This window comes from Lagopus muta, chromosome 4, assembly GCF_023343835.1.
Source record: "Lagopus muta isolate bLagMut1 chromosome 4, bLagMut1 primary, whole genome shotgun sequence".
Classification (NCBI taxonomy): Eukaryota; Metazoa; Chordata; class Aves; order Galliformes; family Phasianidae; genus Lagopus; species Lagopus muta.
This window is the reverse complement of record NC_064436.1, coordinates 62511892-62529694: the sequence shown is the minus strand read 5'-3', so window position 1 is coordinate 62529694 and position 17803 is coordinate 62511892. Positions and strand designations below refer to the sequence as shown.

At 38.5% G+C, this 17803-nt stretch overlaps 1 protein-coding gene across 9 annotated transcripts in view; it reads left to right on the top strand.

Moving 5' to 3' along the window:
- SH3BP2 (SH3 domain binding protein 2) overlaps positions 1–17555 on the top strand; it is an 81244-nt gene extending 63689 nt beyond the window's left edge. For 7 of the 9 annotated variants that reach the window (XM_048942554.1, XM_048942557.1, XM_048942559.1 and 4 more), the window contains 12 exons: positions 4740–4879; positions 5869–5971; positions 8127–8244; positions 8812–8882; positions 9260–9348; positions 11027–11092; positions 11622–12216; positions 13248–13356; positions 13676–13731; positions 14971–15052; positions 15295–15354; positions 15825–17555. In XM_048942554.1, coding sequence (XP_048798511.1) covers positions 4740–4879; positions 5869–5971; positions 8127–8244; positions 8812–8882; positions 9260–9348; positions 11027–11092; positions 11622–12216; positions 13248–13356; positions 13676–13731; positions 14971–15052; positions 15295–15354; positions 15825–15962 — 1627 coding nt within the window. In that variant the 3' untranslated portion in view covers positions 15963–17555. Of the gene's footprint in view, positions 1–2590; positions 2672–4739; positions 4880–5868; positions 5972–8126; positions 8245–8811; positions 8883–9259; positions 9349–11026; positions 11093–11621; positions 12217–13247; positions 13357–13675; positions 13732–14970; positions 15053–15294; positions 15355–15824 lie in introns of all 9 variants that reach the window. The other 2 variants (XM_048942560.1, XM_048942553.1) reach the window with 2 other exon arrangements.
- Positions 17556–17803: the final 248 nt, after the last annotated feature.

The window sequence follows — 17803 nt, the reverse complement described above, 5'->3', positions numbered from 1 at the left end:
TAGTTCTCTATTCCCTTTGTCCTTAAGATTTATTTCTTCTCACTGTTTGTGCTAAGCTTAATTCTTCTGAGAAACTATTGTGCAAGGGGCTGTGGGGAGTACTAAGAAATGCGATGTGTAACTCAGAAAAGTGGGAGAAACATGAAAGAGTATTTCAGATATACTGGGAATACTTATTAAATAGTGGAAACAAGACCTGAATTTTTTTGCAGAAAGCAGATTTACAGATGATAAATATGTAGGTGGTTGAACTGGAGAACTCATTTTTGCGCAGAATTGCAGAGAGCACATTAGGAAAACTTTTATTACATTTCTCTGTATATGCAGTGCTGCCTTAGTTTTGGTTCAGCCTTTTGTGAATACTGAAATTTCAGTCATCTGCATTATACCAGGAATGCTTTCTGGTATAATTCTGCTTCATTTCTGTAAGTTACACGCATATTTAGAAGGAAATCCACATCCTGCTTTGCTTGGTTTTACTTTCAAAACAGTATTTAAAGATTAGATGATATGAGATATTATGGAATTAAAATTTTTCTCAGACATAATTTGCATGGAGACTCTTGTGACAAATCCAGAACAGATTTAATTTTTACTGCAATTCAGGAGGCTTGCGTTTTTGTTTTCAGCATGACCAAAGGGCCTCCAGTACTGACCATAAATATTATTATAAGAAGTGAAAACTTTTAAGACAACTTTTGGCAGCCGTAGGTTCAGCAATGAGGTTAGTGCTTCTTTAGGCTTATACACTGCAAGGCGTGGGGATGATCACATCTGCCATATGTTCTGCTGAGGTTCAGCAAGGAACAAGGACTCATGGCTCTTCTAGGGTGCAACCCTTAGTTGAATCAGGCTGTATCAATTTAATCGAGCTGAATGCCAATAGCTCATAAGGCCAAAAGGAGTAAGTGTTCCTTCATAACACATCTGGAACAGATTATGTGGCTGAAGTTCATTCTGATACTTTCTGAGAAAGGTGTACTTGTGGGACAGGCTTGGACTGACTTTACTGATACTTCCAAAGTATGCTGCAGACTGGCTTGGTCTGCCAAACAAAGTCTGGGAGACTGGTTTGCATGTGTGAATTAATTACAGTATTGATTGTATCATGCTCAATAGTGTTAGCTGCACTGCTCTGTCTTTCAGAAAACTCTGAGTGATGAAGCAAGTCCTATTAACTACTGTTCCAGTGTCTCACACTATGTTTTAAAGTCTGTTGTCTCCCACAGAGGTATAGAATTGCCATGGGGGTCATCTGAGAAAGGAAGTGGTGCAAGGCCTTTTGCTGCTGTCATCCTCTGCTGGCTCAGATGGTTCATTTCAACAGTGTTTCAGGGAGGAGAAGGCTGATTTAAGGGGCACTTGTGCTGCGTGTGGGACTTGATGGAGAAAATTTTAAAATAGGTACCTAGTCCCTTGATGACAAGAATGGGAGGAATAAAGTATGTGGCTTTTACTAGAAGCTTGCACAAAAGAATTAGCGTAAGTATTTTAGCTTGTGTCTTGTAAGAGGGCTGCCATCAGACAGGGAGGGTAGCCTGGCCCCGGTGGCTTTTAGTGGGTTTCTCCTGTTATCTTCCTTGTCTGCTCAGTGAAAGAGGCTTTGCTTATGCACCTGGGATGAAAATATGTAAGGGGGTCTTTGGCTTGTAGAGCAAGAATATAATGGCATAAAAAAAGGCATCTGGGAAATACCTTCTCATTCCTAATGCTAAGTGCTAATAGGCTCTACAGTGACTTTGGTGCTTGCTATTGACCATACTTGGTAATGGAGCATCAATCTGTTCCTCACATAATAGAAAAAAAAAAAAGAAACTTTAAGGAGGAATATCAAGAGTGGAAAGATCTATTTTGGAGAGCTAAAGACAACTATATTATAGATGCTAACACCAGGAAAATCTTCAAGAGCGTCTATTCTTCTTTCATCCCACCCCTAAAATAAAGATCCTGTGGATATTTTGTTTTGACAGCTTTCTCCCAGCAGCAGGAGGCAAAATAGCATCTCATGTTCTTCTAGAATTGTTTTGTACTCTCAAAAAAATAAAAAAAAATCTGATTGGGAATAAATTCAAAGTAGTGATTTAAGAGGGTTGTTTCAAATGTTTCAGTCTGGAATACCAAAGTCCTGCCTGTGTGTCAGTAACTTCAGCCCCAGCCTACGTATGAGAATGGGAAGTGGGAAAGGTTACAATGAGATCCAGAAAATATGCGTAGTGAAGCTGATTGGAAAGCTCTGTGTTTTAGGTGAAAGATGTTCTTGTGTAGGGAGTTCTGCCACACCTTCATTCATGCAGGTGGATGGGGAACTTTGAGGGTTTGGTCTGCATTTTCAGAACTGTTTTATTGTAAATCTGCAGAGATAAGGAATGATTGTCAAGAGGAGGAAGCAGAACTTGATATTTATTGTCCTTCCTTTTGGTTAAATCCTGTACTGTCTGCACTGTAGAACTGGATTCTTAGCCTGCTTGTTTCTCTGCTTCGATGTAATAATTTTTATGTTGTCTTCCTGCTATTCTGGCTTTCCAGCAGCTATCTATGTAGAAGGCTGCCATGACCTAGTCAAATATTTGTGTTTTCTCTATTTACCTAGGGAGGGATACCCTTGTCCCCAGTGTTTGCCATTGCCTTCCTAGAATCTCAGCTTGTGGTTGTTTTGGATAACCTCCCTGAGGTACTTAACTCTCCCTTTCCTGAAATGTTTTCAATCTAAGAATATTAACACTGAGATTATTGCTTAATTCCAGAGGGGAAGCGCTGAAGTCCTTTCTTCTGCTCTTTGCTATTTGAAAACAAACCTGTGATGGTCTTCAAACTGTTGGATGGCATTGAGACTAATGCTAGAGATAGATGAAGGAATCTGAGATCAGAGTATATCTGGCTGAATAAAAAGTTTGCTTTTGTTTCATCTCTTTTTCTGAATATAATTAGAAACAGACTGAAATCACTTCATCGTGAATTAGTTTCACATGTTTGAACGTTGATGTACTAGCTCTTAAGGGCATGTCTTGGGCAAATTTCTGAATTAGTGTTCCTCATTTCAAGGAAATGGCTCTTAGTACTGCAGTGTAGCTTGGCGTTAGCAGCCAGCTGATTAATGGCCTATTGCCCTGTGGCTTTTCTGTACAATGTGGAGAAATAATTTGAAGGATTCCTTTTTGTTTTTTTTTTTTTATTTTAGACTTAATACTTTTTACTATTTTAGTAATTCTTAAATATTATAGTCCACTTCTTGGACCTATTAATGCACCACTATTGCTAGAAACTTCATTGCAGAGAGGAGGAGGAAGGCCCAACTCAGCTTGGAAAAATCTCAATTACGTGATAAGAACAGGAATGGATTAGAGCAGAAAAGGATGTAGCAGCTTTTGGTGAGTAGGAAGGTACTGGAAGAGAGCTAGGCAGCCATGGCCTTTCTACAGCCTTACATTCTATCTACTCCCCTTGAACCTGTTCTGTTACATGGTGGAATTAAAAGCTTGTGCAATTTCTGAGGCTGCCTAAAGGATTTCGCCTGCTGGAAACTGCTAGTGGTACGTTGTCAGCAAAGGCTGAGCAGGTGGAACTCAGTGTTAGGCAGATCTGCTGAAACGTATCCTCAGTCTCCCTTTGCTCCTAACAAATGCAGTGGGCATGAGATGCACTTTACTGCTGACTCTGAGAGTATATTGAGCTGTGCTATTGACTTCTCTTCCTGTCCCTTTCAAGGGAAGCAAACACAGGATCCATTAGATTTCAATATTGTACTACACTTTTTTTTCCCCCCATTCTAAACAGTTATTGTTTGGTTTTTGGTTTTGTTTTTTTTTTCAGAAATGAATTAACGGGTTTTATCCACAAAGGAACTTTCCTAGTTTACCTCTTACCAGCAGAGGCCTTGAGCCCTACGCCTGGTCATTTTGTGTCTGGGTCACACTTACTGTTTGGTTCATCTGTGGATGCTTTTTTTTTTCAGTTGTTTTGTATTCTTTGAATGTTTTACACAATTGGATTTTTAGCCCAATTCTGTTGCCAGTTGAAGAAAGAAGAGTCTCACAGTGATACATCAGGCAGGAAAAAACTACTACTTAAAAGGATAGTTCTCCTGGTAACCTGTATAAGGTGGTGGCAGAAACAGTGGGAACTGCAAAGGCTCTTGGTGAAGCATGGCATTAATAACTGGTGTATGAGTGGAAGGCATCCTGCAGCAATCTGAGATGGATTTGGTTTGCATTGTCACATATAAGATTATACACTGATGCTATTAGTTAGAATAAAACATACAAATATGAGAAGCATATTAATATATTAATATTAATAACTGTGTATGGTTACTAAAATCTGACCATTGATTCCCTCGCTGTACAGAAATCTCCCTTCAGTGCCCATGTGTGGTATGGAGCTTTAGAAAAGAAACTGATTTTCTTTGATTTTCTTTCTAGTCTGCGTGTTATCATCTGATGCAGTTTTAAGATATAAATAGTAAAATAACATTTTTTAAGCACTCTTCTATTGCTTTGACCACTGTCAGTCAGTTTTGAGAACTGAATAAAAATAAGTTGGGACTTTCTGTCCTGTGTTTTTTATACCTCACAAACTTCCTGGAACCTATGAGCATGCGTCTGTTCTGCATACTTGACTGCTGAACCATGTTAGTTGTTTGGAAAACTTGGTTAAGGAAACAAGCTTTGTTTCTCAGTCCTCATTTCCTGAAGTAAAATCTAATTTTGAAACTGCTCTTAATTAATTATTCTGAATTGCAGGAAGATGGCCTCAGAGGAACAGGTCTGGCCGGTCCCAATGAAGGCAATTGGAGCACAAAACCTTTTGACGATGCCTGGAGGAGTGACCAAATCGGGCTATCTTCACAAAAAGGGAGGCACTCAGTTGCAGATCTTGAAGTGTAAGTTCAGTGGTTTTAATTTTTGCCTTTAGAGCCATAAACACGCTTCCTATTAATGGGCTCTTTAATCAAGCCAGTCTTCCTCTTACTTTTCTGCACTGTAGTACAATTTTACAGGAATATATGTATTAAAGACTCATGTTGAAAGAATTTGCTTTAATTGTTTTGAAACTGTAAGCTTTAGATGACAAGTGTTATGATTGATTTTCTTGTATTTAGTTAAATCTTTTGTCAAGGCCTTAAGAAGTAAGACTTTAAGGCAGAAACAGATGGCAGAAACAATTTCAAATATTCTTTTATAAAATAAATTAGTGCTCAGCTTTTTCTACAGTTAGTTTTTTAGTACTGAAAAAATATCCCCATCTCCTGCTGCTGTTGTGAAATGGAACTTTTCTCACTGCTGAGATTAGACTATGCTTAGTAATAGTAATTACTTCTGGAATTAGAATCCATTTAATAGGATAAAATGTAAGACTTTGAGTTTAATTTGTATTCTAGTCATTTCCTATGCCTGTTTACAACTAAACTGTGTTTATACAACTAAGGGCAAAGATTACCATCTTTGATGAAGGTGATGGGAGAGTTGGCACTTAGCTTTAAGAGAAAAAAAGAAGCACTTTATTGCAGGCTTTATGCACATACGTACTGCCACCTTTAAGAAGAAAGGAGATATGTTTACCCCAAATCACAATATGTTGAACTAAAAAGCTACTTGTAGCCCATGTTTACATTCCGCTCTTGTTTCAGGCTGCACTCTTAAGTTAGTTTGTTCTCCCAGAGAGAGAGCACAGGTGGAGGTCAGGCTTGCAGTCTCTGGGGTTTCTTTTGAAGAGCTTCATGTGACTGGTCAGCAGCCAGCTGCCACTTCGCTGCTTTGTGCCCTTCTATAGGGATTAATGAAATTCGCTTGGGCATCCTAACTTGGGCACAGCTGTTGAGGATCCCACTGCCTTTGGATTTATATCTTACTTGCTTTTTTTCTTCATCAGGGCCACTGAGATTTGTGATTATCCATGAGGGATGCATTTACTACTTCAAGACCAGCACGTCTGCATCTCCACAGGGTGCATTTTCTTTGAATGGTTACAACAGGTGAGTGCCAAAACTTAACACCTTAGGCCCTTGTACTTAATTGGGGTAGGAACTGCCTTTCATTCTGAGTAGTTAATTCAGCTGTGTTTTGTTATTTTGGTCAAGCACTGGTCTCACATTGCTAGCGAAAATTCCTTTCAAATTGTATATATGTTTCCAGTGCTGTGCAAGTGTGTATCCTTCATCTTTTGTAATCCTCTAGTAAAGCTTTTAAAATTGCACAGGGCTTACCACTGCAGTGGGTTGGTGCTTGTTCCTTACTTAATGTGGACTTTGGATTCCTCCAGACAAATTATCTGGAATTGAAGCAGAATATTTAAAGTTCCTGATTCGGTAACACTAATTGGTGTCAAAATAGAATCAATTACAGGAGTAATAAAATGAGAGAATACATGTGCAAAATGTCTGACTCTTTCCACTATACGTTATAGATTTTAACATTTGCTTTTTAAGTTAAAGGCAAAAATAAGTGGCTTTCAAGTTAACCAGAATCCCACTGAGTGCACATGTACAGGGCCTACCAATCACACTCAGTATTAACCTCAGGAAATTGCTGTTGCATATGTGCTAAGAAAAGACAAGTAAGATACAGACTGTAGAGAGAAACCATTGTTGGCCCTAACTGCTGCAGTTTTATCGTGCTCATAAATGTGCTTGTTGTCTCTGCACTGCTTAATGCTCTCAGACCTTTAGAATAAGGAAATCTCTCTCACTGTAGTGGGACGGCTTTTTAACTGACCACCACAACAGCATATTTGCTGGGAATGCTGCTATAACGTGGCCATAATACCAGCTTCTGGAATCCGGATATTATGAAAAATGCTGTGGATTTTGTAATTGCTAGAAAATCTCATTGCTTTTTACCTATCTCTGTATCTGCAGCCATCTTGGTTGTAGAATTGGGACCAGCTCATAGTTAATGTTATGTGTGGACATAAGCATTATTGGAAAAAAGCTTGAAATGAAAGAAATCTTCATTTTTTTAGGCTGGGCGGTTTCGTAAGAGTGCATGAAAGCAAGTTGCTTTAAGGCTTCCCTAGACTTGTATTTTTCAGATTTAATTCAATAGCCTTTACATTTCAAGTGTGGACAGCACGTGAGACAGCGCTGAATGTTCTGGTGGCTCAGAATGCAGGAAGCATTGCCATCCCTCCCAGACATATGATGGTTATTTTCCATAGTAATATCTCCATTGGTCTTAAATTAGTGAATGAAGTAACTTACAGTTCCTTTTGTGGCTTAGTTTCAGGCCAGATTAAAAAACAAAACAAAACAACAAAAAACCAACACTATAACTTACAATTTAAAAATAGAGTTGGAGTTCTAAAAAGATACCATCTGTTTCTGAAAAAACGTTGCGCCTTGCATTTTTCTTAGTGCCAACTGTGAGGTGTTGATTAATACCTTTTAATTATTATTTTTATTTTTGTTTTTCCCAAAGCCATGTTCATTTTGATTTGGTACTAACCAAAAGGCAAAAAACCTTACCTGTAGGTTTATAAGCTACCTTCCATAAATACATAAATACAGAGAAATACTGTGTTCTGTGAGGAAATTAGCAAAGCCCAAAGTATAGGAACAAGAAGAAAGAGAGCCCCCAAAACTGTCATTCATATTTCTGTACAGCTTGTGCTGAGTAAATCCTACTGATGTTACTTCTGGATTGCACACAGTCTTATGGTTTTAGTCTCCTTATTCTTTCAAGACCTTATAGTGTGCATTTCTGAACAGGGTTCTTTTGTGCCTCTGTGAGGACAGAACTGTATTTTCTCATTTTAGAATCCCACGTGGAAAAAATAAAAGGCAGGAAACTTTTCTAATTTGGTTTGTGAAACAGGTTGAGTTAAACTTTAAAAAAAAAAAAAGCTTATTAAAAAGTTTATTAAACTGTTTATTGAAGAGGTCAGAACATCATCTATGTCTGGTGGATGAAGTGGTGCCTTTCGTCCTGTCAGCACTCTTGCATTATCCGTGCTATTGCTTCAATGAAGAGCTACAATTGCCCATATTAGTGTTTTGGTGAGGTGTTGTTGCTAATCTTATTTTCAGCAAGGTAGAGCAGGCTGGTAAAGCTGCTTTCTGAGCTGTGATTTGCACGGCAGAATTAACTTTACAGCTTAAGGGATTTCTGTATATTGGTTCTTCTGTTTCCCAGGGTTATGCGGGCAGCTGAAGAGACGACATCAAGCAATGTGTTTCCTTTCAAGTTAGTTCACATTAGCAAGAAGCACAGGACGTGGTTTTTTTCTGCTTCTTCTGAAGATGAAAGAAAGGTATGTTCTACTTCAAGGGAAATCGTATTGCAAATGAAGAAAGTGGATTTTGGGCTTCCCTAAAATCTACGTGGACTGGGCACGCAGCTGTAACTGAAGTCTGTACATCTGGTTCTTTGGACTCCTCTGAAAATAACGCCTGAAGTTTTAACTATTTGTGCAAATTGTAGGGAATGGCTGCAGGTGGCATAATTGATGTTACAGTTGTCTTTGTATTCCTGGTTTTTAGCCGTGGAATTAATATTTGTATGGTAAACTTCTGATTAAGTTTGAAAACTTGTTTGGTGGAATCTCCTACCAGTATGCAGACTATGGGCAGGTACATGGCTGTAGGAGTAACAACTGGAAATTCACAAATCAGAAGTTGAATATTTTAATGTGTTCTTGTAGGATTTTCAATAGTCAAAGCATTTTGACTAGTAAATCCTTTCAATACTTATATAAAGGTGTGGATAAATGATATTTCATTTACACTGTCACTCTTGTCTTGCAGGAGAAAGATACTGTGCATCTTTGTGTAATGATTTAAAGATTAATGTTTTGAATGTTGTGGTTTTATTTATTTAGAATTGGATGCTATCCCTGAGGAGGGAAATCGATCACTACCATGATAAGAAAGAAACAGTAACAGAATTCAGGTATGAAACTTTAATCTTTGTTTGCCTTTTCCCTCTCTTCTCTTCAGCTCTCAATAGTGTTGTTTCTTGGCTGTTTGCACCTACAAGTAATTTACTGCTGAGTATTAACAGCTGCAGTAGGCTCCAGGAATGAAGGGCCTACCTAATAGACAGATTAAAGAGTAGCAGGACAAATAAATCATTCTACTAAGAGAAATTAAAATGTTGTTTTTGTATAAAACAAAGAAAAATATCAATGGCAGCAACCGATTTAGCTATGGATAAGGGAATAGATTGCTTCTGCTTTTCCAGTGCTGCAATCTTGCTAGCAGATGTCTTTATTTTTCCAAGACCTCTAACATAGCGATGCGAAAGAGACTCTGCCTTTTCTTTTGCAGTGACTCTGGTTCTGATGCAGACAGTTTCTATGGCTCAGTTGAACGTCCCATTGATATCAAGTATTCTCATCATTCAGCAGATAATGAAGGTGACAATTTTTAGACATTGATAAATGATTTTTTTTAAATCTTGCTTTCCTTCTGGGTTCTGCAGGAACTATTCCAGTAGCTGAAGCAGACTGTCTGATTTAGTTTGCAAACTGATAACTGATTATTTTTATGAGGTGCATAGAATTGTTGTAATTTGAAATCAGAAACAGTCTGTGTTGTAAAACCATTACTAAAAAATAAGTAGTAACTAAAGGAATTCAGCCTTTGCCAGGAGGTGTCTGACACCTAATACAATCTTAATATCATCCCTATAATTATAATTATATTATAATATAATTCAATTAATATCATGCCCTGGGGGAAGAAGGGTGTTGGGGGAGGTACATGCTGAAAGTGTGTTCTGACAATGTGGTGAAACACTGTGGAGATGGCTGCCTCTTAGCTAGACTGTAAAAACAATTCATCTGTCCTGAGAGTTAGCAGTAATTCACTCTGGGATGTTGTTGCATCTGTGCTGTAGCCTGCTTAGTGCAAACCAGAACTTCTCCCAGTTCAGGAAGATCTCGCATTAGGCATTTGAATGGCCTGGGTGGGGCACGTTGGTTAACATCCTTCAATGTAAGGCTTGAAGTGTGTCATTCTTAGCATTCTTTTTTTAATTCAGTTTGATAACTTGCTGTAACAATTCTGGCCGTGTGTGTTTATTTTTTAGATAGAAATGGGGATTTTACAGAAAGCCTGTCAGATTGAGATTCACAGCATATTTAGCAACTAACTTCTTAGTCAAGAAACACAGTACAGTCCAAATGAGGAGACTTGCTTTGTGATCCTCCAGAGTTCCTTCAGTAGGCATTTTCTGCCCTTTCAGATTTCTCAGGGTAGGGTTGATTGGAGCAAGTACTCTGATTTCCTGAAAGGAAATTCCTGACCATTTTTCCTGACTAGAACAAAAAACAAAACAAAACAGGAGTTTGACTGTGTAGGAAATCCGGTTGCACTGTTGCAAAGCAGAGGAAAACACTCATCAGCATTTTGTATAGGGTTGTGGTTTAGAATATCAGTGTTTATGGGAGGGAAGGGTTGTATACAATATGAATTATGTTTGGAGAGGCCTGGAAGCCTAAATAAGGATAATTATTATAACAGTTAACTGATTTTTATCAGCTTAACCTTAGCCTTTTCCCCAGCCCCCACTGAAGCTCTTTCTCTACGGAAATACTGTGTATTGTTCTTAAGGCTCATATCACAGTCAGTGATGAGAAATTACTGCCTGGAGGCATCATGCTTTTCATGTCTTGATTATTTTGACTTAGAGACAACATTTAAGTCATTTGTTGTGGTGTATTTTGTTGCCAGAGCAAGGCAAAAGAATTCATTGTTTTGCAGATGATGAGGCTTTCTTAGGCACTCATACTGCAAAGTCATGAAAGTTGCTATGGTAGGGTTGCTTTTGAGTTGCTGAGTTTTTATTTTTCCAACGTGTTTAGCAAGTATATCAGTTTGTAGCTGTGCCTCTTAACTGATCTGAATTTTTCTGAGAAAGTATCACACCAGAAGGTACATTTTCATTTCAAAGGCGGAGAAAAACAAGTGTTATGTTTTTCATTCACTGTTATAAGCAGTGGCTTTCTTGATTGATGTCACAATTAAAGAAAACACATGCTATAAATAGCAGAGAGGTGGTTGTCTGAGTCTGACACGGATTTTTACTTGCAGATTATGACCAGGAGGAAGACGATGAGTCCTACTTGCAGCCAGATACTTCTGACATAGTGAAAGATGGTATGTGATTGCTTTTGTTCCTTTCAGAAAATGCTGGCAATGAAGATCATATTTGTGTAGGATGCCAGATCACTGTTTTTGCTTAGTCATACCTAAAGCACTGCAGGTGGCAAAATGACTGACAAAAGACACAGGTATCAAATCTTAAGAGGTATTGAGGGTGAGAAGAGCCTAGTAACAGCAGTAACAAACAGTTTCTGGCAAGTCTGCTGCCCTGAAGAACCTTTATGTGGTCCTCCAGTGTGGAGGAGGGGGTAATGCTTTTTAAATAGCCTTTTTCCCTTTATTTCCAACAAAGGAAAAATTCTTTGCTAAGTTGACATAACCCATGCCTGAATAAAAATTGCAGGAGGTCAGTACGTGTAATGTGCAGTTGTGCTGAAAGTCGAATGTTTATCCAGCATCTTAGGAACTGTCAGACCAGATTATAATGAATATATCTTAAACCACATAAAATAAAAGTCTAGTTTCTTGACATGTTTTGTTTCTCTGCAGTGTGCTATATTTGCTGGGTATTTTCTTTGTGCAGATATCATGGTCCTGCCCCCAGCCTACCCACCTCCACCGGTCCCTCATGTCAGAAAAGTTGCCTACTCGGAGTCAAGGTCACATTCCTTTAGTGGAAAACCTGCTGGATCAGCAGCACCACCACCACCTCCAAAAAGGAGCTTACCTGAGATCAAGACAGAGGATCTCTTCAGTGTGAGAGAGCCCCAGTTACCGTGCCGAGCTGAACCTAACCTAAAGATTCAGTCCTCCAGCCGGAGACCAAGTGAGCAGCTGCCTCCTGTGCCCCCTTTACCTCTTTTCAAAAAGCCTTTTAGTGTCAAAGAACCTTCCTCACTGCCTCCAGAACCTCTGCCTCTGTCTCACGTTCTCAATACTCCAGAAGGATGCGAGAAACTAAAAACCTTAAACCTTTCACCGCGAACTCCTCCTCCAGTGCCAAGCAACAAACCCAAGTTGTCCCAGATAACAGAAAAACCAATAGAAACCAAAGTGCCAAGAGAACATGGCAAACCGGGACTGTTTGTGCCACCAGTGCTCCCGAAGCCACCCGTGCCAGGCCACCAGCATCCTGTACTTAAACCTAGACCAGAGAAGCCTTCATGTCCCCAATTACAGTAAGTGTGAAAATACATCCCAGTATCACATTTTCCATGGAGTTTTTGTTAATCAGTTCACAGACATCATTTGTCAGATTCACATCAATGTCTGCTAGTCTTCTCCGCACCGTTCCTCTCATCCTCAGTACATGCTTTTTTGCTTATTTGTTATTTGGAGATTTTGTAATGAATTTTACTCTTGAAATAATTCAGAAATAAATAGATCACTTGGGGGGAAAAAAAAAACAAATCGCTTTTTTTTGTAGTTTGTTTTTGTGGGTGCCATAAAGACTTTTAATCATAATGAATGAGAAACCTTTGTGTCAGAAAGTCAGTGAACCACAAAAAATGATTTTAGGCCTCTGTGGAGACAGGAAATTTCTTATGTTAAAATCAGCTTTAGTAAGGATGTGCAACTAGCTGTGATGCTTAGGCAGCTGGAATTACTTTTGTCAGATCATTCAGTTTTATAGAAAGAATAGAAGATATAGAAATATAGAAGAAAAATACCTCAAATGCAGTACAAGAAAAAGAGATGGATTTATGGGAGTGAGTCCATCCACCAAGATGTTTGAGCACGTGATACATGAGTAGAGGCTGACAGTATTCGGTTAGTTCAACCTTTAGGAAAGCTAATAGGAGATGTCACTGCTGTTTACAGCTACAGCAAGGCAGGGAGAATACCAAACAAAAGATCTGCAGTGACATGGCGAGAGGCAACAGACAGAAGTCATGACTTTGGAAATAACAGTTAGATATAAGTTATAATATAATTTCATCTTGTGGATGGTCAACTCAGAAAGGCTGTGGAATCTCCATCCTTGGGGATACTCAACACAGCTGCCTGAGCTATTTGGACCTGCTTTGTGCAGGAGCTTGGACCAAATCATCTACAGATGTCCCTTTCAACCTACATTATTCTGTGATTCTAGAGCTGCTAAGTCCGAAACTGAAACTTTCTCTTAAGTTCTTGTTTTATTATGTTTTCAGTGGTTGGTATATTTGTTTTCAGTGAAGATGTCCTTCAGTTTTTGTTCTGTTTCTGCCAGGAGATCACCACCAGATGGGCAGAGTTTTAGAAGCTTCTCATTTGAAAAACCAGCACTGCCCTCCAAGCCAAGTCAAGCGAATGATGATTCTGATGATGACTATGAAAAAGTAAGAACAAACAGATGATACATTCTTAAAAGACCATTTTTCCTGCTTTCTCTGTGGGAGAGCTTTGGGACATGTTTCATGGGGAAAAAAGGAGAAAGAACTTGAAAATGCAGTGCTGTGTAATTTGTAGATCTAAGGAACGCCTTTATAAATTCTGGATTGTAGCCATTGGTATACAGGAGGAAGAAACAAAACTTAAGATTAAAGCACTATTAACAAGTTCAGATATCAACAGCTGTAGCTTGTTTAGATAACATGTTAGTATTTTGAGTTTTCATTGTCCTTCATGGTCACTTAATTTCTTTGTATTTTCCTACAGGTTGAGCTGCCTACTTCAATATTTATTAATACCTCTGAATCCTTAGAAGTTGAAAGGTAGATGTGGCTTTTAAAAAGTTGCTGAAAATCCTACAGATATCTGTATTGAACAGTAGTTCAAAAATCATTTTGAGATATATAATTTGTGTTTAAAAACATGGGAATATATTTAAATCACTTTAATGTGGAAATCGCTTTCCAGCAGAGATGGTTAAGTGCTCATGTATCAGTTGAGAAAGCAGAGTCCTTACGAAATGATTTTACCCCCTCTGGAAACAATTGTTCTGCCAGGATATTAAGGGGACAGAAAGCCAGATCTTCTATGACACATTGCTGATTGGTATGCTAGAACAGTAAAATTCTGTCCAATATGATGTAATATAAATTATTACAATTGAAACATATATTTTAATAAGAATTGCTTGCAGTGTGCCCTTTTGGCCAAAATGGGTAATGTTATCCTGGGGTGCGTTAAAAAGTGTGGCCAGCAGGTCGAGAGGCGCTCATCTCCTCCTACTCCACCCTGGTGAGACCATATCTGGGGTGCTGTGTCCAGTTCTGGGCTCCCCAGTTCAATAAAGACAGGGAACTTCTAGAGAGTCCGATGGAAGGCTTCAGAGATTGCAGGGGGCTTGGAGCCTTGTCCCTTATAAGGAAAAGCTGAGATACCTGTGTCTGGGGAGATTCAATTTGGATATTAGGAAGAATTTATTCTCAGAAAGAGTGGTAGTGCACTGGAACAGGCTGCCCAGGGAAGCAGTGGAATCGGCATCGCTGGAGGTTTTCAAGAAGAGGGTGAATGTGGCATGTGGCTTTGAGAACATGGTGGTGACTGGTTGATGGTTGGACTCGGATGGTCTTAGAGGACTTTTCCAACCACCGTGATTCTATGATTCTACAATTAGCAAGGACTATAAATATCTAAGGGGCAGAAGTGGACGGAGCCAGGCTCTTTTCAGTGGTGCCCAGAGACAGAACAAGGGACAGTGGGCATAAACTGATACACAGAAAGCGTCATTTGGACATGAGAAAGAAGTTACTTACTGTGAAGGTGACAGAGCACTGGGACAGGCTGCCCACAGAGTTTATGGAGTCATCTTCTCTGGAGATACTCAAAACCCACCTGGAAACGTTCCTGTGCAACCTACTTTAGGGAACCTACTTTAGTAAAGGGGGGGAGGGGACTCCAGAGGTCACTTCCAGCTCCTATAATTCCATTATTACGAGAATCTACATGTTAATGTTTTCTGGATCAGATAAGTAACATATGTAATTATTGCATTGTTTTTATTTCAGGATATTTAAAGCTAGTAGCCCAAAGGGACAGCCACAAAATGGATTATACTGTATTAGGAACTCATCTACTAAGGCTGGAAAGGTAACTTGCAATTGCAGAATCTACCCCTACAAAAACCTTTTGGACTTAGAGATGCTGTGTTTTTACATGTTAAAAGTACTTAGATTTTCCTGCTTGTTGTTAAGTACTGAAACCACTGCTATTATAACTTCAGTGATTTTTTTTTAATAGGCTGGTCAGTTGATTGTAAATAATTCCTTAATTCTGTATTGACTTTGAGCTTATCAGTTTAAACTGATTTTGTTGCTCTTTTCATTGTTAAGGTATTAGTTGTATGGGATCAATCTGCCGAAAAAGTGAGAAACTACAGAATATTTGAGAAGGTGAGTGGCTCTCCTGTGTGTGAAGCTTTTGTGTATGTTTACATATGCATGATATAATGTGCATATAATGTGCAAATACATGCATATGCATCACAATTAATGAGTCAAACTTACCCCAGCCCTAAAAGTCAAAGTCAGCTGCTTTACAGGTATTTGTTCCAGGATGAGAATTCAAGTAACTAGATCTGGGCTTTTTGATTGCTGTAAATAAATAAAGTAGCTGCAAATGTCCAAATCTAAATATCAGCCCCAGTTACGGTCCAGGGGAAGGGCTACGAAGTTCTTGAGTTTAACTTGGACTTACTTGTCTAAGTGAGAAGCTTGCAGTGCAGCAGCTTGATGGAAAGATCTCAGTTCTGATAATATATTTTACTTATTGTTGTCAGTGTTTGCTGGGTGTTTTTTTCTTTTTAAACACTGAGTAGGAAATATTGCAGTCAGTGACCGTGTATATTTCTGTTCTACCACAGGACTGTAAATTCTACCTGGATGCAGACATCATGTTTCTGAACATGGGGAGTTTGGTTGAATACTATAGCACTCATGTCCTACCTAGTCACGGCAGCCTGATTCTTCGGTGTCCTTATGGTTACTCTAAACCAAGCTGACAGGGCCGACATAATTCACTGACACTGAGGAAAAATGGGTTCTCTGCTGTCTTGGAATTAAACGTGGACTTCTGCCACTGCTGGATTTCCCGTTGCTTGCACACAAAACCTGAGTTTATTTCAACCATTTGTTTTCATGTGAGCTATATCTCCACTTAATGAACTCTTGGTAAAGTTTTGTAATGCAGAGCAGTGGATTTTGTGCCTTTCTCTCAGAAAGATCTGAACAGGCTGTTCTGTGAAGGCCATCTGCGACACCTGCACCTTTTTTTGAAACTGCTGCTATTACTGATCTCCTTGGAATGTGGAGAACAATGTCCACATGAACAAAGAAGTGTTGTGAATACAACCAAAGCACAAGAGGGAAGCTTCTGAAAATACATGAGAATTCATTTGTGGCAGGGAATACTAATATTCTGACTTGAAGGATTTTACTCCTTAAGTCAGGGCTGGTGCTGAACTTGTATTACTTGTATAGTTGATGTGCAAATAATGAAGTCTTTTGTGCAAATAATTTGGTTTACTACATGTAAAGATGATTGGGAAATGCAACATTTTCTAAGCCAATTGACACATAAATGTAATTTGTGATTAAAATGTCCACAGTAATCAATACTGAGGTACTGTCCAACAGATAGGGTTATGGCATCATATGTATTAATTAAGAACACTTCAAGTAGGTTAGGGTAATGCTGATTTGGTTTTAATGGGAGTCCCATTCCTTATTTCCAAACCAGAAGGTTTTTTAAAACACAAGAAAAAGCTACAATTATTGTGATGTTACAATTAGTCTGTAAGATGTTGTGGTCAATTTGTGAGGATCAGGTTGTCAGCCAAGTGCATTTTCTTCTGTTTGGGTGCAAAGCACCCTGTTCTAGTCTACTTTTTGTAGAACTCTACTAATTTTTTCATTATTAAAATCTCTATTAGATCAAAGCAAATGCAATGCAAACGAGATAAAATTAGTTTTTAATGTACCATCAGCACTATCAATTATAGGTGTTTGCAGGGTGCTTATGTTTGTTCCCTAATATCATGGGGATAAATATTCTAAACACAAGGGCTTGGTGGTTCTGGAATTGCCCTACTCCTGAATTTTTGTAAAGAGAAAGCTATTTTACTGACCTGCTACAATAACTTGGTTAATGCAAAAGTACTGTCAAATTATTATCTTTAATAACGTTTATGAGACTTAATAAAAAAAAGAATAATTTGCTGTAATTCTTGAAACAGGAGAAGCTATCTGGTTTCTGTCAGTTTGAATCCATAAGTTTCCAATCCATAAGTTGAATCCATAAGAACATAAAAGTTCCACTTTTCTGCTACCTTTACAGAGGCTATACATGCCAGGTTTAATCTTATTGTTATTAAATGGTCACAGCTTTAAGAACATTAAAATGTTACAGAATAAGAATTTTGTTTTATGAAAACAGTAAAATAGGATTTAATCCCTAAGGGATTTTTCTTAATAAGCTGTAATAATAGGACCTCACATAGAGCCAGCGATTCTTACCTTAATTCCTTCATTTTGTTTGAGACAGATATGCACAATATCAGTATCTGCTTTCTGTTCCCACTGTAATAAACTTTTTTGTGAGTGTAAATTAAAGAATGTGCAGTACTTAAATTTCAGACTCTGTTGAATATCAGATTTGTAATTCCTTTTATTGTAGGTAAGTATGTCTGTGGTTCACTGATCTGATGTGATCCACTCAACAAAGAAAGCTCGGCCAACAATGCACTCATAAAGATGTTGGCTTTTTAGATGTGTGTGTCTGTATTTTAGGCAAGCTCTATTTTTATTTTTTTTTTACAGTATTTATACGTACTGTTTACCGAGT